Raw genomic sequence first — 22107 nt, forward strand, 5'->3', positions numbered from 1 at the left:
ATCAATCTGATCACCATACTTATAAGCATATGCCTTTGCTCTCAATCCAATAAACTCACTCATTACTTTTCCACCCAACTCATCCTTAAACTTACCAATAACCTTTTCATTCTTTTTTGAAAATAACTCACTCTTCTTACTAAAATTACTTGTATCATATACTCCAATGTTTTTCTTCATATCCTTATAAACATCGTCAGTTTTTATATCTAGAATAAAACTATCGGTGTCCATATACAACAATGAAGCATTTTCACCATACTCTTTCTTTAAATCATTATACAAATAATCATACATCAATATCTTTGATAAATCAAGAACTGCTGTTCCAATATAAATTGGTTTATCCATGACAATACTTTCCTTTTTCATATGAATAGCAGAAAAGTTCTCTGAAAAAACCTCTTCTCTCTCAAAACTTGGTTTATTTATCAATCTAGAAGCTTCTTTCCAAGATGTTGCAAATCTAATGTTTTGCCTGTTTCTAACATTCTCCATTGTCTTTCCAAAGACAGCATTATTCATCAATTTATAGAATTCCCCTTCAAATTTTACTTTGTATTTGTTCTCATATCTGTATTGAATTTAATATACTTTTTCATCCAAGGACTTTGTTTAAATTTTAAAACTCTATGAATTTTAGCTACTCTCAACCCAGCAGATAAATATTGTCTCAAGTTCCTTTGATACAAAACATATCCCTCTTTATCATAGAATGTTGTTAATAACTTTTCTGTTGATTTGCCTTTAATATTAAAACTTTTATGATAATCACTGAACCATTCTTTCTTTGGGGTTTCTTTCTCACATGCAAAAGGAAGGTCTTTATGCTTATTATGAAGATCACTCGGGTACTTCAAATCAACTTCAAAATAATAACCTTCTTCTTTGTCATTCAATTTCTCTTGAGAAGAAATAACAATATTCATCAAAGCCTTTTCATAATCCTTTTCTTCCACCCACTCTAATTTACCATAAGGCAGAGATTGAGACATTGCCCATCCATACAAATTATTAGCATCAAAGTACATCAAATAATTACTATCTTTTTCACTCTCATAATTTGGAAGATATTTATTATTTGCTTTAGCATATCTTTTTGAACATACTTGTGATATTCCACCTCTCTTAGACTTCTCAATCATCAAAAGCATATCTACATCACTGACTAAATCTATATCTTGTTTTGTCATTTTCAACATTGCACTCCAAGCTAAACCAGGAGCTGTGAAATAGTGGGCAGGATCTAATCCATAACAATTTTTATTATGACAGAGTGATCTAAAAGCTTCAAACACATCAGCTAACAATAAAACATCTGTTTTTAGATACAAATCATGATATTCTCCAAGGTTCTTTGTCTTAAATATTTTCCAAATTTCTTGTGCGTGTTTATATTCCTTATCACTTATCTCTTCTTCATAAAGGTTATTATAGAAACTTTCTTTTGAAGGAAGTTGTGTTTCTTTAAATCTCATAAATGAATCCATATAACCATAAGGATAAATTCCCTTACTTGTAAGAATTTTCTCTTTACTTTGAATTTCATTCCTTGTTTCAATTTCCTCTCTAGTTAGAATTCCCTCTTTAATCAGAATTTCATCTATAATCAGAATTTCCTCTTTAGTTAGAATTTCATTCTTTGTTCGAATTTTCTGTATAATTAGAATTTCATCTTCAGTAAGAATTTCTTCATTCATTTCCTCATTAATTAGAATTTCCCCTTTACTTTGAATTCTCTCTTTAATCTGAATTTCCTCTTTAGTTAGAATTTCCTCTTTTGGAAAGAATGAATTAAGATTTGGAAAAGAGCCCGTGGAGCTTAGATTTGATGCGAGGTTGGCTAGTGGTGTTCCCATAAACTTGTAAGAATCAAGAAACCGAATACGAGTTATAGGTTTTGTGAATATCATTTTTGTAAATGAAATATACTTTTGACTTGTGTTTGTTATGGCAGAAATATTCCCTGGTGTTTTTGAAAGTTCATTTATAAATAGATGTGTATCATAGTTGGCGCTGTTGTGAAGAAAGACTGGAATAAAAGAAGGTAATTTATAATTAAGATTACAACAGGAATGAGCGGGACCTCTATATTTACCAGTAAGATGACAATGATCCCTAACTTTAGACTCCTCAATTTCCTCCTCACAAATATGACAGATATTGTTCTTTCTAAATTCTAATTTTTCTTCTATGGTTAATTTCATCGGTTCATTTGTTTCTTTCATTAATTTAGTTAGTCTTATACAATCCTTTTCTAATCGTTTTACAAACTCTTGTGAAGCATTTTTTCCACTATACTGTTCAAGTTTATTATACTTTTCTCCAACAGATGATTTGATATAATAACAGAAACCACAAGGAATATGTTTTTGATATTTATTTGTATATGGTTCTTTTGGATTAGGAGAAGCAGTATTTATCTTTTTAAGGATACATTCAAAATCAGCGTATATCACAAATGGGTGCATGATAGATTTATTATAATCTTCAAAAGAAATCTTTTCACCAGGTTTAGGCATTGTAATTACAGCTGATTTATGATTACTACAATATTTTGAATGTTGTTCTAATCGTTCTTTTGTATGAAATGAATTAAGACATCGCTTACAAGGATATATTTTGTTTGCTGTTCTGAATACCTGAGAAGAGATTAATCTTGATAAATTATTGATGTATGTGTAATGTGAATTATTTCCAACACTAAAATATAAAAGATCAATGTGTGTTTCTTCATTTTTAAAGTTGTTTGAAATTTTTAATATTTGAACTTTGTTTGTATCCGTTAATCCATATACATTAATAGAAAGATTATTCTTTTTCTCAAATTTAGGAATATCTGTTAGTGGCATTGGGAAATTAAAATCTTTAATGTCCAAGGTATTCTCATATTTCATATATTGTTTTACTCTTTCTGAATTACATTTTGGTGGATGTAAGTGAGCAAGAACAGACCAGAGAAAACATTTATTATCATTATTCTTAATATTAACAACTGCCTTCTTTCGTTTTATTTCTTTTGGTAATTCAATATAAGAAGAAGCTTTAAGAGGGTTTGATTTTAGAATGTGTACATCTAAAAAGATGATTTTTTTAATATTGAATCCACTTCCTACCACTGTATTATCAACATCCTCCTCTTGTCTTGATAGTTCTTCATAAACCCCACTATTCAAAAAATCTTGAAATGATGTTATAAAATGAAGATCTGTCCTCATATAAGGAGTTTGTTCTTCATCTTGTCTTTTCATATTCATTTTCACTCCCATATAAAACTTTAAAGTTTTCATTTCTTTTAATGTTTTTTTAATAAATTTTTCAACATCAGGTTTCACTATTTCAATTGATTCAATTATTGATGATGGACCGGGTTCTCCAAATTGAAAAATCCTTATTTTTATATGCCCTTTAAATGCCCCATCAGTGTTTTCAATATAATAGTCTCCCTTTACTTTAAACTCATTTTTCTTGTGTTTTTGTGATTGAAGATGCCTATTATAACTACTCTTCAAAACATCCTTTGAGCAGGTATCACAATGTTTTCTTTCCAACTCAAGAGGGATATTTTGTGAAATAGATTAAATGTGTGTTTGTTGGTTCGGAGGTGTTTTCTATAATGTTTATATTCGTGATTACAAACATCGCAGTATGTTGTATTCACCATATTTATATAATAAAACTTTGCTTAAACTAAAAATTTCTTGATGAAAATTTCGTTTATTTTACAGGTGAATCTGTGCTTAAACTAAAATTTTCTTGATGAAAATTTCGTTTATTTTACAGGTGAATCTGTGCTTAAACTAAAATTTTCTTGGTGAAACTTTCTGTTATTTTACAGGTGAATCTGTGCTTAAACTAAAATTTTCTTGATGAAAATTTCGTTTATTTTACAGGTGAATCTGTGCTTAAACTAAAATTTTCTTGATGAAAATTTCGTTTATTTTACAGGTGAATCTGTGCTTAAAACCATTTTATCCTCCAACTTTTTCACTTAATAAATACAATGTTTCAAGACACAAAAGACAAGTTTCAATCAATCTCTTCATTTGTTAAAGATGCTGAGAAATATGTCAAGGATGTAAAATTGAACAAAGATAAATATAACAACTATTGGATAAAAACAATTATGGTGGATATGATGAGTTCTTCAATTTACTTCAGTGGAAGGGCTTTTAGTATACCTGGAAGAACATCAATTAAGGTATCTCTAACAAAAGTTTCTCCTCTCCTTCTGGCAATATATTCAAAACTAGAAAAAGCAATGAAACAAGAAAAGGTATCAAAAAATAAAAACCTTATGGATGAAGCTTTAGAAAGAAAAGATAAGACCATCTGTAATATGCAAGGAGAAATTTGTATTTTTTTCAACAACCCTAAAGATATAAATCCTGATGAAATAAAGGATGTTTATATATCAGGTGAAATGACATTTCGTTCAATTGTAGTTAAGGATCATTTTAAAATTACCTTTAATATAAAAAAGTAGCAGTTGAATCTGTTAATGAAAAAATGTATATCGATATCGATGGTAATGTTTTTTCTACTAATTAAATGAGCCAATATTCAACTGAAGATTTTGAAGATTATGAGAGTGATTATGATACCGAGAGTTTGCATTCAAACGATAGTTATGACACCGAGAGTTTGTGTTCAAATGATAGTTATGAAAGTATAGATGATTCTGAAAGTATCGAAGATGATATCGAAGATGAATTTCAGTTTAAGTAAAGTTTTACTTTATAAATATGAATAGTTTACTCGATTTTGAGCCTCTTGAATTCCATGATTCTCCATATGACAAATGTGAGAATTCTTCTGCGTGTGAAAGACGGCTATTAAACGCAGAGTCAAAAGCCTATAAACAATGTATATTCTGTGATTATCTTCTAATTAATGATAATCAAAAATATAAAAAGGAAAATAATTCTTTTAGATTTACACCAAAAATGAATTACTTTACAAGATTGATTCGAGAAATGAATGTAAAGAACGAGGGTGAGAACACACCTTTCCTTACAAGGGAAGAAACTGAACGTATTAGAGAAATGTTCAAAGGATTGTTGTTATATCTTATTCATGGATGTGATTTTCAGGGAAATATCAACACAAGATATTGCATAAATAAAATAATGGATTATCTTGAAATTAAACCTGAACTTAGGATAAAATATAGAATTTCGAAAAAAGCCAAGAATAAATTAAATAACCTGTTTTCCAAATATATATAAATGAATGATTTTTTACCTATTTGGGAAAATAAGATAAAATTTGACAACCATAAAAATCTCCCAAATTCATTAAGATGCCTCATAGTTGGTTCAAGTGGATGTGGAAAAACCTGCTTACTTTTAAAGATGCTCCTCACTCCCAACTTTTTAGATTATGATAATTTAATAATTTTCACAAAGTCGAGTTTTCAACCAGAGTATCAACTACTCTCACAAGGTTTTAATGCTGGTCTTCAAAAAGAAGATATAATCGGTTTATTTAAACTTCAAAAAAACCTAAATGATTTTAACATTGAAGATATAATACAACTATTTTGTGATACACAGAGATGTAAAAAGAAATCAAAACCGATAACTTGTATTCTGAGTGATAATACGGATGATATACCGTTTCCCCAAGATTTGGATAAATCCAAAAAGAACCTCGTTATCTTTGATGATTGTGTTAATGAGAGAAACCAAACGGTAATGGACAGCTACTACACAAGAGGGAGACATTCTTCTTGTAATTGTATTTATCTTAGTCAATCGTACTTTCAGCTTCCTCGTCGTTCCATCAGAAACAATGCTAATACTTTTATTTTATTCAAGTTAAATTCAATAGATATAAACAATTTTTGGAGAGACAATTGTTCTACATTATGTAGTAAAAAGGAATTTGGGGATTACATGAAACACACGACTGAAAAATATAAATATATTGTTGTGAAACAAGATGAGATATTAAATGATATTTTCAATAAATAAATGGATGCGAAAGAAAGAGCAAGAAGATTTAGGGAACATCAAGAGTTAGTTTCAAAAGTTGTAAAACAGCAGGAAGACATAAAGAAGAAACGCAGACAGAAACTAACGGGCGAAGAAGCATTTGAAAGAAAACAAGAGAAATTTTTAAACCACTTTTAAAAACTTCCCAAGGAAAAATGAAAGATGTTTCCACAGTTCCCACGGTAGAATATACTCCTAAAAAACTTCAAATGTTAAAAGATTTCAGTCAAATGACGGAGGAAGAATTAGAGCATTTAGGAGAATTAGAATATGATGATGAAGGTTTATTTCAACAACTGGAAGAGATTAATCGACCCCCTGATTATATTGTGAATGCTCTTCAAAACAATGAATATTCAGCGGATTCAAAAACCAAAGCAGGACTCATTCCAACAGAACAATCAGCAATATTTCATCTTGTTCAAGAAAAGGTATTGATATTTAATGATGAATTAAGGTTCTTGGGTTCTGCTCAACCCCTGTTAAACTAACTCCAAGATTAATGTTTCTTCTCACAAAAGATGGAAGACAAGGTTCAACTGTGAGGGATGAATCAAAGTATATTGATAAACCATTGGATATGGAAAATAATGATGATAGAGTATATATTGATCTGCTGAACACTCTAAATTATAAGGTTATTCTTTCTGGTAAAAGTAGGAAGAATGAGAAGGAGAAACACATTATTCAGGCTTTAAGTATCCTTGGTTCAGGTGTTAGTTTTCTTCCAAATGACCCATCGCAATTAGTTAATAGACTGTTATTGTTGTTAGGCAGTAAGAAGGCTGGAAATAACAATTGTTTTAATGAAGCATCAGCCATTTTAGACCAGTTGATGAACATGAAAATAATTAATAAATATCAATACAAAGACATTTTATCTCATATTAAATAAGATGAGAAGCACAATCCTTAGTTTCAATTTCACAACAAGCGACCACACATCTTCATTCCCATACCCACTACAACTTGACACAACAAAAGAATATGAGGCATCTTTATTGTCCATGGAAACTTATAATACCTTATTTAATATAACCGAGAAAAATGACAAGTTTAGTTATAATCCAGGAAGTGGATACAAACGATAACAGTCTCACCCGGAGCATATGAGATTTCTCAAATATCTTCCGAAATTGCTCGTCTTATGAAAGAACAGGGTGATGAACCAAAAAATATTGTTATAAACATTCAAAAACATACTTCAAAATCAACGATTAAAGTTAAAAATAACTACAAGGTTGATTTCACAATTGATAATTCATTTAGAGAGTTATTGGGTTTCTCCTCAAAAAAGATTGAAACTAATGGGACGTTTACAGTGATAATGTCATTCAAATATCCTCAGGAATAAATTCGGTGTTAATTCACTGTGATTTGATTGATGGTGCTTATAATGATGGGAAAAAAACAAATACAATATTTTCATTCAGCGCATACTCAACCCCAATTGGTTATAAATTCAATATGGAACCCAAAAATTTGGTTTATCTACCTGTGTCAGGAAAACCATACACAGAGTAAATTTTAGGATAACCGACCAAGATAATCGTGTGATTTCTTTTAATGGAGAAGTTATATCCATCAGAATTCACCTACGTGAAGTTTTCCAATAAATAAATACGATGGTTATTTTGAGGAAACACGAGTTGGGAAAATATAAAATAATTACAGGGGATGGGATGTTCCTTTCCCCATACTACAAGGGTGAAGGTATGTATCTTGGTAGAGGATACTATAAACCTAAGAGACAAAGGGGTGTTGGACATCAATTTAGAGGAGATGGGATAATTGATACTCTCATGGGTATTGGTTCAACTATTCTTAAACATAAAGATCTAATTGGTTCAACTGCTTCTGCTGTGGGAAATGTAGCAGGTGCCGTAAAGTATAAAAGATGCTCAGAAGGAATCTCATAAATTACAAGCAATAAAAGAAATTAAGAAAGGCAAAACTCAGTTGTCCCCCCAAGAACGACAGAAAATAATTCAAATACTTGGATCAGGGTTTCAAAAGTTTTAACATCTTTTTTTTCCTAAATAAATACAAGTATGGAAGCAATTGATAGTATCTATGATTTGGATGATACTATTATTATCTCAAACTCCACTAAAAAAGAAGATTACTTCAAGGTAAATGCAATAACTGGAACAGACTGGAATACGAATGGTACAAAAAGTTTTGAAATAAATAATCAACAAACCTATTTGAATCTCTCCGAAAGTTTCTTGTTGTGTAAATTTAAATTCACTAAGGCTGGGAATAACACAAACGCTACACTTGTAAATGATTTCTTCTGGAAAATGTTTGATAGTGTGCGTTTGTATATTGGAACACAAGAAGTTGAAGCGGTTGATTATGTCTCTGCTGTATCTGAAATGATAAAATTTACACTCTATACATTCAGTGATAGAATGGGAAGGGGTCTGTCGAAGGTTTTATTCCTGATATGTCAACGGGAACAAACACAGACCCTGGGTATACTCAAAGGAAAGGAATGTATAATGATGATACAAAAGCAGAAAATAGTTTTACTGTGGCAGTTCCTCTTAAAGGTATATTTGGATTTTGTGATCATGATAAAGTTCTGTATGGCCTTAAAATTAGATTTCAACTACAAAGGAATGATAATGAAAATCGATTGCTTTTTGGTGTTGGTAGTGCTTTTGGTGATCAGAATAAATTTGTAATTGAGGAAATGAGTTGGTATATCAGTGAATATACTCCTAATCTTAAAACAGAAGAGATGTTGAATCGAAGACTTAACTCAAAGAAACCACTCAGTGTATCATACCTCAAAAGAAGATGTCAACACGTTAAACTCAATCAAACAACTTACACGTGGAATTTGGGTGTTCTGGAAGGAAAGCCACGATATCTGTGGATCATTTTTAAAAAGCCAGATGGTGATACTGCGACTGATAAGAATAATGCATTGAGTGATAATGCTAAGGTGAAACAACTTCGCGTTTCTCTAGATGGAACATTTTACCCACGAGATAGATTGGAAATTAATTGGGAAAAAAATGATTTTGCTGAAGCATACAAGTCTTACCAAAAGGTGTGTGAAAGTAATGGAAATAAAGAACCTATTTTGGATATGACAGCATTTAAAAGTTTGTATACAATCTATGCGTTTGACCTGAGCGCTCAAAAGGAAACTATAAAGTCTAATCGAGTGGATACTTCCCTATACATTGAAAGAGGAGAGAGTGAAGAAGTTGATACATATTGTTTGCTTTTGGAAGAAACAGAATTGCAGATTAATACAGATAATGGTGTGATGATTAGTCTCACATAATTTTTTGTTAAATAAATGAGTGGCAAAGTACCAACTGGGGTATATGTTAATCAAATCAATCTTCATAAACTATCATCTTGTGTTCAAAATCAAAAGCCTTGTACGATTAACGTTAATACAATTCAGAGAAAAGGAGCAGTAAGAATTGATGTTTTTCTCACAAGAGAACAGGTTAAAATCTTGAATGACACTGGCTCACTTAAAATTAAAATGACAAAACCAATGTTGAAAAAATATTCAATAAGAGAGACGAGTGGAGGATTTCTCCCATTTCTAATTCCTTTATTTGCTGGTTTAAGTGCGGTTGGAGCATTGACGGGTGGTATTTCAACAGCGGTGAAAACTGCCAACGAAAGGAAGGCTCAACTCAGGCTCAAAAAGAATTGGAAAGACATAACAAAGAGTTGGAGAAACAAATTAGTGGAAGTGGTGTAATTGTAGATTTTGCTGAAAAACTTGAAGGTCTGCCTGATAAAGCGAGATTGTTAGTTGGAGATATGCTTTCTTCTATAGCACAAGCAGGTGTAAAATTAACGAAAAGAGGTAATGGATTATATCTTTCTAATAAATAAATGAGCATTGATGAGTGGTTGAAAAAATTTGGAAAGAATACAACATCAAATTTACAACTTGTCAAATATTGTAAGAAATTAAAAATTCATAATGTGGTTATTTGTATGAGAGATGAATTAACAAATGTGCCGAAACATACAAAGAATATTATTATGAACTTAGAAGATAATAATGGGAACGGTTCTCATTGGGTTTGTATTTTTAATAGTCAAGACAAATATTATTTTGATAGTTTTGGTCTTCCACCACCTGTTGAAGTCATAAAATTCTTACAGAATGGTGTTTATCAAACATTTCAAGTCCAAGAATTAAATTCCAAGTGTTGTGGCCAATTATGCCTATATGTGTTATTTCAACTCAACAAAAATAAAAAATTTTATGATATTATTTTTAATCTAATATAAATGACTTATGTTGGTAAAGATGGTTCTATCTTTGGTTTATCTCAAGAACTGGATATTGATTTCTCAAATTATTACACAAAGGCACAGGCTGAACGACATAAATATAATATAACCAAAAATATTAACATGAAAAATGCTTATAAATTAAAAAATTATCCAAGCCCGACTGACGCGAATGACTTGGTGAGATTAAGCGATTTATCACAATATATATCCTTAAATAAAACGGCTGTGTATTCCAAAGATACAGAAGTGTTGATATTATCTCCAGGTCATACAGAATTCACAGTTCGAATTAAAATAAATTTTTATAAAGAAGGGCGTATCGTTTGTATGAGAATAGAACAATGGGGATATGATATGAATGATTTAGGGTATAATTGGTCATTTAAAATTAACCTCGAAGACCTGGAACAATTAAATCAGTCTCGTAAGGAAGAATATTATCCACTTGGTATCGAGAATGAGTTTTGTGGGCTACGATTAGTAAACAACAAATAAAGAATTTAATAAGGGTAAATATAATAATGGTTTTGCCCTTGTTTATCTCATGAAAACAGAAAAAACAGGATTATATATAATAAGTAAGGAAATACAAAATGATTTAACTATGGGAAGATGGGGAGGTGTTTCGTGCCATAATATTGTTCTAACATATATTTCTAATACATAAATGACAGCAAGAAGGCTTCAAGAAAATTATCATTTCTGTGTCCAAGCATACCTTCAAGAAAAGGGTATTCGGTATTTTAATAAATATGTTCTACAACATAAGAATGAGGTATTTTCAATAAAAGATTGGCATTATGCTGATGTTGATAAACCGACAACTTTAGATTTAATTAGAATGTTAAATAATGAAAAAATTATAAAGTTAAGAAAAGGTAAGGCTCTTTTAGAAATTCAAAAGAAATTTTATTGGTTTCCTGTTGTAAAAAATTATTTTGGATACAGGAATAACAAGAAATCCTGATGAATATATGTATAATATTCTATGGGGTGTAAGCGATTCAAGGATAGTAAGGGATGAGGAAGGAGTTGAAGAAGAGAGGGAAGAGGAGGAAAAGGAGAAGAGGGAGAAGAAAGAGAAGGAGGAAAAAGAGAAGAGAGAGAAGGAGGAGAGGGAGAAGAGAGAGAGGGAGGAAAGAGAGAAGAGAGAGAGAGAGGAGAGAGAGAAGAGAGAGAGGGAGGAGAGGGAGAAGAAAGAGAAGGAGAGGGAGGAGAGGGAGAAGAAAAGAGAAGGAGGAGAGGGAGGAAAGAGCGAGACAAAATAAATATCAAAATATGGAAACCAGTGAGATTAAAAAGATTAGGGGTATTACAGAAAATAACTCAACCCACCGAGGAGGAAAACAAAGAATTGATAAGTCTATTTACAATACTTTCGACAAGACTATTGACATCGAGAAGACAGGTATTTTAATTCAAGTTTTTCATTTTTATTTTTTCTTAAATAAATGGGGAGAGTGAAGGCATTTCTAAGGATTCTTTATGTTTTAAAAATCAAGATTCAAATGTGCATGTTGGAAACTAAAAAAGGTTTTTGCACTCTGCAGGAATTTTTCTCATAAATAAATGAGTTATTGTCTCAAATGTAAAAAGAAAACTAATACTAAAAATATTTCATATATTAAAAGTAAAAATAACAGGGTTATACAAAAAGGTATATGTTCGGTGTGTGGTTCAAAAAAAAATCAATTTATCTCCCAACACAAACTAGGAGGAGATATCCAAAAGTTTTTATCAGGAAGTAAATTTACAACTACTGGAATACCAGGGAATTACATCTTCCAGGGTATTCTTTCTGTGGCCCAGGCACAAACTTGGATAAAAGATTAGATGAGGCAGACAATCCTAAATCCTGGAGTCGGCCTATCAATAGAGTTGATGAAGTGTGCATGAGACACGATATTGATTATGGGAATACCACAACGTTGGAAGAAAAGCATGAAGCCGATAGAGAAATGTTGTATAATTTGTCTCTGATACAAAATCCAACCTTGAGAGAAAAAGTTGATCGGTTCATTGTGAAGAAGATGATCAGTGCTAAATTGAAACTTGGACTTGGAAATTCAAAAAACTTATAGGCTCTAATGATGCCATTAAGACTGAAGAGCAATTAGCTGATGAATTACATAAACCAATATTCACAAAGTTTCAGAGAAGGAAAGTTTATTCCAAGGAAGTAGATTATATCTGGTCTGCTGATTTGATTGAACTCAATAATGATAAGGGGTACAAGTATGCTTTAACCGTTATTGATTTGAGGAGTAGATATCGTGGGTTGTACCATTAAAAACAAAACAGGTAATACTCTTATGTTAGCCTTCCAACAGATATTTAATAAAAGTAAGAGAAAACCTAAAAAATTGTGGACTGATGAGGGTAGGGAGTTTTATAACAAGACATTTATGAATTTTCTAAAAAATAACAGTATTACATTATACAGTACCTTTAATGAAGGGAAGGCAGTTGTTGTTGAACGTTTTAATCGTACCTTAAAAGAGAGACTATATAAAAAATTCACACAACTCGGTTCACAACAATGGTCATCTTTTATTCAAGATATTGTGGATAAGTACAATGACACGATTCACACGTCAACAAATATGAAGCCATCAGAAACATTTACAAAATTAAAATATGAAAAAGAGATTAATGTCAGAAAACCTAAGTTCAAAGTTGGTGATATCGTAAGAATATATAGGTGGAAATCTCATTTTGAAAAAGGTTATACGAAAGATGGACCAACGAGCTTTTTAAAATTGTTGATGGTAATAGATACGGTTCCTTGGACTTATAAGATATATGATTTGGAAGGGAAGAGATTTTAGGTTCATTTTATTCACAGGAATTACAAAAGACAAAGATAAATTGAAATTTTTTGACTCCGCCCTTTTGGCTCCACCCACACAAGCCCCCGCCCACACAAGCCCCGCCCACACAAACCCCACACAAACCCCACCACACACCCCCCACAAGCTCCAATAAATTGAAATTTTTGACTCCGCCCCTTTTGACTCCGCCCACACACGCCCCTCCCACCGAAGCCCCGCCCACACAAACCCCACACAAACCCCACACAAGCTCCACACAACCTCCACACAAAAACTCCACACAAGCTCCACACACACAAACCCCACACAAGCTCCACCCATATTCATCATATTCACATAATTAGTGATTAGTTAATTAGTTCCCCACACACACAACGTGTTTATTTAATTAAAAAATTATCCACCCATCCACACAAGCTCCACTCATCCACCCATCCCCCCATCTCTCCACCCATCCATTTATCCACATAAGCCTCATCCACATTCACCCCTCCCACACAAGCTCCACCCACATAAACCCCTGCCCATATAAACCCTGCCCACATAAACCCCTCCCACATAAGCCCTGCCTACACAAGCTCCACACAAAAACTCCACACACATAAACCCCTCCCACACAAGCTCCACCCACATAAACCCCCGCCACACAAGCCCCACCCACACAAGCCCCACCCACACACACACACCCCGCCCACACAAGCCCCTCCCACACACACCCCACCCACACAAGCCCCGCCCACACAAGCCCCACCCCCCTCATCCTCCCCTGTGCGCTACCCCCACCTTTGACCCACCACCTCCTCATCCCACCCCCACCCTTCCCCACACACACACATGGGGAGGGAGGGATGGGATGAGGGGGTGATGGGTCATTGAGAGCGCACCTACCCCCCTCCCCCCTCCCCCCAACCCCCCCCTTTGCATCTCTTTTATTCTTTTCTTGTAATTCAGAATCAAGTAATTGTAAACAAAACAAATATAATTTATTAATATTGAAAATATTAAATATTCATTTGCGAGAATGTACAATCTTTCCCAGCAATCTTCTTCAGATGCCTTGTGATTTCGAAACTCAGACACCATATTCTGTTTTGAAACAAAAAGTGGATAATAATTAGGTTCTATAAAGATAATTACATGGTAATATGAATAAGCCTCGTTGACCACTGAATTAACACACCAGGAGCCTGTCATCCTTTCAAGGTCAATAAAATGAATTCCAGTGTACTGACAAAACCACGTCCAAACTAATGATGCAACCAACATAAGGCGACATTCTAAAGAGAGAGTGATATTAATAATAATTCAGAAATATTTACCTCCAGAAAATCATGTGTTGTACGAAAGGATATTAATAATAATTCAGAAATATTTACCTCCAGAAAATCATGTGTTGTACGAGTGATATTAATAATAATTCAGAAATATTTACCTCCAGAAAATCATGTGTTGTACAAGATTGCTTCAACAGCTGATGTTGTGCGATAGTGCTGAAAAAAAAAATAAGTCAAGGGTATAGATGAAGAGACAGACAGGGAAAGCAACACACACACACACACACACGCACACACACACACATACACACACACATAGACACACACACACGTGCCTCACCATTGGTTTAATTCATTCGAGATCAGAGACCAGTCATTATAAATCATTGGCCTCTTCAATAAGAGCAGAGAGAGGTAGGTAGAAAGACAGACAGAGAGAGAGGCACACACACGTGTCTCACCATTGGTTTAATTCCTTCGAGATGAGAGGACGTGATAAGACTTCATGCCACTCATTGAAAATGTCTTTCAATTCTCTTTCTAAAATCATTGATCTCTTCAATAAGAGTATTAATTTCATGAACCACGTCGTGATATGTGAACTCAATTTCTTCCAATGCCCTGTCAGGGAAAAAATATATATATATCAGAATTATGTGATTTAATTAATAATCATTTGCTTCATCGTTCAAAGAGAAAAGCATACACAAACTTACCAACTCTGTAGTGGGCTGTTGGCTTCATCGGAAGAAATATCGTCCATGCCTCAGTTGTAAAAATGAAAATCCTGTCTGGCAGAAACTTTGTCTGGCGAACCGCTTATAAAGCAACGATGAGGAAATTGCTTAATCATTGGGTGTGGGCACAGGAAATGACAAGCTTCTCTTAATGATCTCATCTGGCCACCGCCCGAGTTGCAAATCGTTTTTGGACATAAACCACGCCATAAAAGTTTTGATTCAAATGTTTTCAGTTCGTGTTCTGAGATAAAATATAAACACGAGACCTTGTCTCACAGAATAGTTCCTATTTTTTCACAGCATGACAGTCCAAAACCACTTCCTCATTCACACAGCACGGCCGTGTCAAAAAAACACTTCCTCATTTTCACGGCATGAACTGAAAACATTTGAAACAAAACTTTTTTTTCTGGCATGGTTTATGTACAAAAATGATTTGCAACTCGGGCGGTGGCCAGATGAGATCATTAAGACAAGTTTATCATTTCGTAATGGCACAAAAGGGGTATCTTAAAAAATATAAAGATTCAAATGTTTTGTTTTTCAATATTTTAGATGGGGATTATTGTGCAAAGAAAATTAAACTATTGAAGGAATTTGAGAATGAACAAATGTTTATAGGTTCAATGAGTGAGCTAAACAATATGCATTGGTTATTTGATAAAGAGTGCCCCGAGGCTTAGACGTTTCAGATATTTCTTTAGAATCACCTTTAACAAATCTTTATCTTGTTGTATGGGCTATTTGAATAGAGAGCCCCTAGGTTAAAAGGGGAAATAAAAAAAACGACCGTTTTTACAGCCATTTTTCCCTGCTGTGCAGGGGTTTGGCTTTTTCTTGAGGCAATGTTTTATGGCCGGATGCCCTTCCTGACACCAACCCTGGTCGCCTCTTACGACACACAGGGATATGGTACACCTATTCTAACCGGGGCATACACCGGGACCAGTACACTGGCACTCATTTCGCCGACCTCGGAAGGATGGCAGGCTGAGTCAACCCCCTGGTGTTAATTCAGCAGCCAACGGGATTTGAACTCAGGACCCTGGGATCCCAAGCCGCCACCCTAACAACTAAGCCAACACCAGGCTCCAGGTTAAAAGGGGAGACAAATAAATATACCTTGGGCTAAAAAGGGGATTTATTTTTTCAGGGAAAAAAAAAGAAAAATTTCATGGCTGAAAATCCCCCATTCATTTACATGGGGAAAAGTGAGCCAGAACCAGTATTCTTTCCCTACTCTCCTCCATAACTCTGAAACCAGAAAACTTAACAGCCTGAAACTTTGCATGCATACTCAGTAAACTCCAAGGAAGTACCAGAGTGAAAATTAGGTGTTTGGGTGAATTAAAACCCCTTTTGAAGATATTTAACTGCCTTATTTAATTTTATCCTTCATCAGGTGATCATTGACCATCTCGCTCTCTGGGGTCTGAAGGCGTTTCCTGGGTAACCTCACTGGGGTCGAAAGCCGCCATGTTTTTTGGCCTGCTCAACCATGCCTTGACTTGGAACAGGCCGTAACGATTTCTTAACGATAAAGTTTTTCTTTCACTTTCCTTACTCATATGATCGAATACCTGTTCATTATAGGTAAGAATCACTGTATACATAGCTTTTGTAAGTACTATAGTTTTCAAATTAGGAGCTTGGAGTGATTTCATGCTTTATATGAATGATGTTCCACGATCTACTCTAACGGACTATTTAAACTATATCATCGCAATATTATTTCAGTTTTGAGGATCAGATATTGTCCAGACAAAATAAGTGTCTAAATCTCTTGTGAAATCTGATAATTTAAAGAAATAACGAGTCTTATAACTCAGCCGATATGCCTATTCACTTTAAGCAAGCAAGGCTTCTCCATGTTTCCTCCTTCTCCATAGATACACAAGAAAATGTGAGATTTCCAAAGCATTAAACTTACCTCTTTCTACTGTTTGAAGAATTATACTGAGTGAACAAAAATTTAGGAATGTGCCAAAATTAACCAGCTTCATTGAGCTAGATTATTTAATGCATTCACTGCTGCACCTCGCACCCTTTCCCCCAGAGGGACTGCGTATCCATAGCATCTGCCAGATCTGTGTCTATATTTTCGGAGGTTTCGCGAGGTGCTCTACAGGGACTCAAAGCAAATCTGGTAAAAAAAACGGATGTTGTAAAAAAAAGTTGTAGCGTTTGCACGGACCCCGAACAAATGTACCACGTGATGCATGCACACACGAGCAGGCAAGATGGTGGATTATCTGAGCGATTGAACGTTGCATGTCTCCAGGGCTGTTTTGCATCGAGCTGCAACTCTTTTGTGAATTAAGTCATTATTTGAACGAATTCATTTTATTTCATTAACTGCTGTGTGTGCAGTGAAGACCGGCTTTAAATTTAAAGGGATCCTATAAGATATGCAGCAACAGCCTGGCCAACTGTTCCTTGTCAACCATTTAATTGGAATGCTTAAGCCACTTACCGAATGTCTTCCAATTGATAGCGGTACTGTGCTAAGTCCTGAGCGAATCGTTCACTCACTTCGGACGCCTTTGCCTGCCACATCATTCAGGTTTGCCTGCCACGCCTTTGCCATGTTCGTGCTCCATCACCCCGAGTGAGTGGTTCATGCTCCATCACCCTGAGCGAGTGGTTTGTGCTCCGTCACCCTGAGTGAGTTGTGAAATAACACCCGATTTCCGAGCCATTTGTCGTATTAACATGTTTTCTAAATAACCGAGCCAATTTTTTTCCCACCCGTCACACGCAGCTGTTTTTAAATACTAATGCTCGTGAACATGTCTCTGAAACGTCTATATAAATGCAACATCGTTTTTCGGTGAAAGCTACTTGTGGTTTTTGGGTTGTTGCTGATATCAGCCAAGCATGGTGTGTGTGTGCGTGTGCGTGTGTGTGTGTGTGTGTTGTTCATAATGCATATATATATATATATATATATATATATATATATATATATATATATATATATATATATATATATATATATATATATATATATATATATATACAGTGGGGAGAACAAGTATTTGATACACTGCCGATTTTGCAGGTTTTCACACTTACAAAGCACGTAGAGGTCTGTAATTTTCATCATAGGTACTTCAACTGTGAAAGACGGAATCTAAAACGAAATCCTGAAAATCACATTGTATGATTTTTAAATAATTAATTTGCATTTAATTACATAAAATAAGTATTTGATCACCTCCCAACCAGTCAGAATTCTGGCTCTCACAGACCTGTTAGTTTTGTCTTTAAGAAGCCCTCCCATTCTCCACTGATTACCTGTATTAACTGCACCTGTTTGAACTCATTATCTGCATAAAAGACAGCTGTCCACACTCAATCAATCAGACTCCAACCTCTCCACAATGCGCAAGACCAGAGAGCTGTCTCAGGACATCAGGGACAAAATTGTAGACTTGCACAAGGCTGGGATGGGCTCCAGGACAATAGGCAAGCAGCTTGGTGAGAAGGCAACAACTGTTGGCACAATTATTAGAAAATAGGAGAAGTTCAAGAGAACAGTCAATCCCCCTCGGTCTGGGGCTCCATGCAAGATCTCACCTCGTGGAGCCTCAATGATCATGAGAAAGGTGAGGGATCAGCCCAGAACTACACAGCAGGACCTGGTCAATGACCTGAAGAGAGCTGGGACCACAGTATCAAAGAAAACCATAAGTAACACACTACGCCATCATGGATTAAAATCCTGCAGCACACGCAAGGTCCCTCTGCTCAAGCCAGCGCATGTCCAGGCTCATCTGAAGTTTGCCAATGACCATCTGGATGATCCAGAGGAGGAATGGGAGAAAGTCATGTGGTCTGATGAGACCAAAATAGAGCTTTTTGGTTTAAACTCCACTCGCCGTGTTTGGAGGAAGAAGAAGGATGAGTACAACCCCAAGAACACCATCCCAACCATGAAGCATGGAGGTGGAAACATCATTCTTTGGGGATGCTTTTCTGCAAAGGGGACAGGACAACTGCACCGTATTGAGAGGAGGATGGATGGGGCCATGTATCACGAGATCTTGGCCAACAACCTCCTTCCCTCAACAAGAGCATTGAAGATGGGGCGTGGCTGGGTCTTCCAGCATGACAACGACCCGAAACACACAGCCAGGGCAACTAAGGAGTGGCTCCGTAAGAAGCATCTCAAGGTCCTGGAGTGGCCGAACCAGTCTCCAGACCTGAACCCAATAGAAAATCTTTGGAGGGATCTGAAAGTCTGTTTCCCAGCGACAGCCCCGAAACCTGAAGGATCTGGAGAAGATCTGTATGGAGGCGTGGGCCAAAATCCCTGCTGCAGTCTGTGCAAACCTGGTTAAGAACTACAGGAAACATCTGATCTCTGTAATTGCAAACAAAGGTTTCTGTACCAAATATTAAGTTCTGTTTTTCTGATGTATCAAATACTTATTTCATGCAATAAAATGCAAAATAATTATTTTAAAATCGTACAATGTGATTTTCAGGATTTTTGTTTTAGATTCCGTCTTTCACAGTTGAAGTGTACCTATGATAAAAATTACAGACCTCTACGTGCTTTGTAAGTGGGAAAACCTGCAAAATCGGCAGTGTATCAAATACTTGTTCTCCCCACTGTATATATATATATATATATATATATATATATATATATATATATATATATATATATATATATATATATATATATATATATATATATATATATATATATATATATATATATATATATCTCTGTCCCATCCTTGCTCGACCCCCACCCATTACAGTGTGGCACCCTCCTCCCACTCCTCTCACTCTCTCCCCCCCCCCCCCAGCTCTCTTTCTGTCTCTGGTCATATCCGGACGGTGGTTATGTCTGAACGGTGTTTGTCTCTGGATGTGTCTGGGCATGGTTTGTCTCTAGACGTGTCCTGGTGGTGTTTATGTCTGTACGGGAGTTTGTCTCTGGATGTGTCCAAGCGGTGTTTGTCTCCAGCTAGCTTGGCTCCGGACGCGTCCGGGCAGTATTTGTTTCTGGACATGTCCGGGTGGTGTTTGTCTCCGGACGCATCCGGGCAGTAATTAACGCTCCATCGCATGTCAACCTTCCCTTCCTCTCACCTCACACTGTCTTCCCTCTTCCTCCCCCACCCTTTTTCTCCCTCCGGATGCAATAGTATCCCCATCAGCGAAGTTTCGGATGATATTTGCTAGTACTATATATAGGAGCCTTTTCTATGCCTCTGGCATCTTTCACAAGATTATGTAACAAAACGTACGTGTGGAGATGGTTCATCATTTTTTTTGACGGAGGGTCCAAACCCTGTTTCTTGTTACACACATTTATGGTTAACAACCATTTTTTGTAAACTTTGAAACTGTAGTTTAAAATGTTTGTTTAACAGCACTAAATGACTTTACTACATTTTTTCCACAATCAATCGAAGTCGACTTTCAACCCGCAACAATGAATATGTACTATGTTCAAATACACGTTATAAAATCGCCTTCCTCAACTATTTCTGCAAACGGAAAGCTTATTACAGCATGTGCGCTGTATACAATTGCACCGAGTTTGAAATGTCCCCGGCGTCGTCTACCACATCTCCGGTGGGTCCGGTGTCCCCCCGTCCCTCCCCCCCCCCCCACGTGCCTCAAGACAGCCAATGACGGCCGTCCGGTAGATGCAGTGCGTAACCTCGACGGAAATGGAGACAATTGACAGAAATACCCGAGTATTTCAATGGAAATTTGTGAAACTAATGTGTTATATAATGTGAAAACCATTTAATTTATTGCTTGACGGAAAAAAACGAAGAAACGCTCCCCTCATGTACGAACGAACGAAAGACGTCATTTCCGTCCACCATGGCATTTCGCGCCGAACGCAGAAAGCGAAGTTCTTCTTATGCCATCATTCTCTTTAATATTAGCCATAAACAAGTGTTTCGTCATGCATTAGTAGTTGAAATTTACTTACAACAAGAACGAAAAAAAATCTCCTCAGATTCAACAAGAACGAAAAAAACCCCAAAAACATCACGAGCAGGACAAGACCAATCGAGCTGAAGGAAACGATACTGTAACTGCACTGCTCCTGATTGGTCAAAGGACACCACGTGTGTTGTGTGGGCGGTGTTATGCACGAGGATTCCAGCAAACACGACTGGACCAATCATGTTCGTGATGTCCCTCATGCTGCATCGCCAATCCTCGGCGGCACGTGATACCATTGGACCAATCACGTTCGACGACGTACCTCGTGCTGCATTCTGACAAGCTCTGGATCAGAGCGAGCTTTGATTGGTCAAAGTAGTGGAGAGGCGGCGAGAACCTCTGACAGATGGTAATGACCAAGGAGGAAAGGTGATGCGTCGTTTTGATTGGTTGAAACGTGGAGGAACGGAAGGAATTCTCCTCGGATCCACTTGTAACACACAGGTGTCTGTTTCATAACCAGAATCACCTCACTGCGTCATTAATAATAATATTGAAATGAAAGCGAGAGAAGAACCTTCAGAGTTTAGGCTTTATTCCATTTGATTGGAGCCGCTTCTACGGGCACACCGGGGAATACAAACGCAGCATGGAGTACAAGCAGTAAGGTACACACGCGCAACTAATCACCGCAAAATAAATCAGTATTATATATCAATCAGTGTTCTCACCATTCAATGAGCACCAAGTGAGCCGGCGACATACAACGGCAATGCCCCAGGGACAAAACCCCGCGGCCGAGCCGAACCTCAGCTTTATCTCTTCTGTGCTCGAGCCGCGCGACATGTGATCACGCGTCACGACCTTCCATTCACCACATTCTCCCCGTCTTTAAAATGCAACTAGAGGCCCAGCTAACGCAGCAGGATTACTTCAGCGCTACAGGAGTATACATTTCAAGCAACGCGAACTATCTAAACTACAGAAGCATACATGCCAAGCAGTGAGGATTATTGTGAGTTGTAGGAGCATGGTAATGAGCATCGATATATTATGTGAT

At 35.8% G+C, this 22107-nt stretch overlaps 1 protein-coding gene and 1 long non-coding RNA gene across 2 annotated transcripts in view; one reads left to right on the forward strand and one right to left on the reverse strand.

The window, feature by feature from the left end:
• Positions 1–22107, forward strand: part of LOC147010490 (KH homology domain-containing protein 4-like) — a 105975-nt gene that overhangs the window by 20642 nt on the left and 63226 nt on the right. Inside the window, exon 2 of the mRNA XM_085860246.1 lies at positions 17689–17789. Within this exon, the coding sequence (XP_085716372.1) occupies positions 17689–17789 (101 nt within the window). The remainder of the gene's footprint in view (positions 1–17688; positions 17790–22107) is intronic.
• LOC147010491 (uncharacterized) lies at positions 14038–16370 on the reverse strand. Its single transcript, XR_015052481.1, has 4 exons — positions 15102–16370; positions 14847–15006; positions 14488–14601; positions 14038–14430 (listed from the first exon to the last, which is right to left on the reverse strand). It is a non-coding gene; the product is annotated as an uncharacterized LOC147010491 (long non-coding RNA).

The sequence above is a fragment of the Eptatretus burgeri genome, chromosome 16 (assembly GCF_056783735.1).
Source record: "Eptatretus burgeri isolate ZD-2024b chromosome 16, Ebu_testis_v1, whole genome shotgun sequence".
Lineage (NCBI taxonomy): Eukaryota > Metazoa > Chordata > Myxini > Myxiniformes > Myxinidae > Eptatretus > Eptatretus burgeri.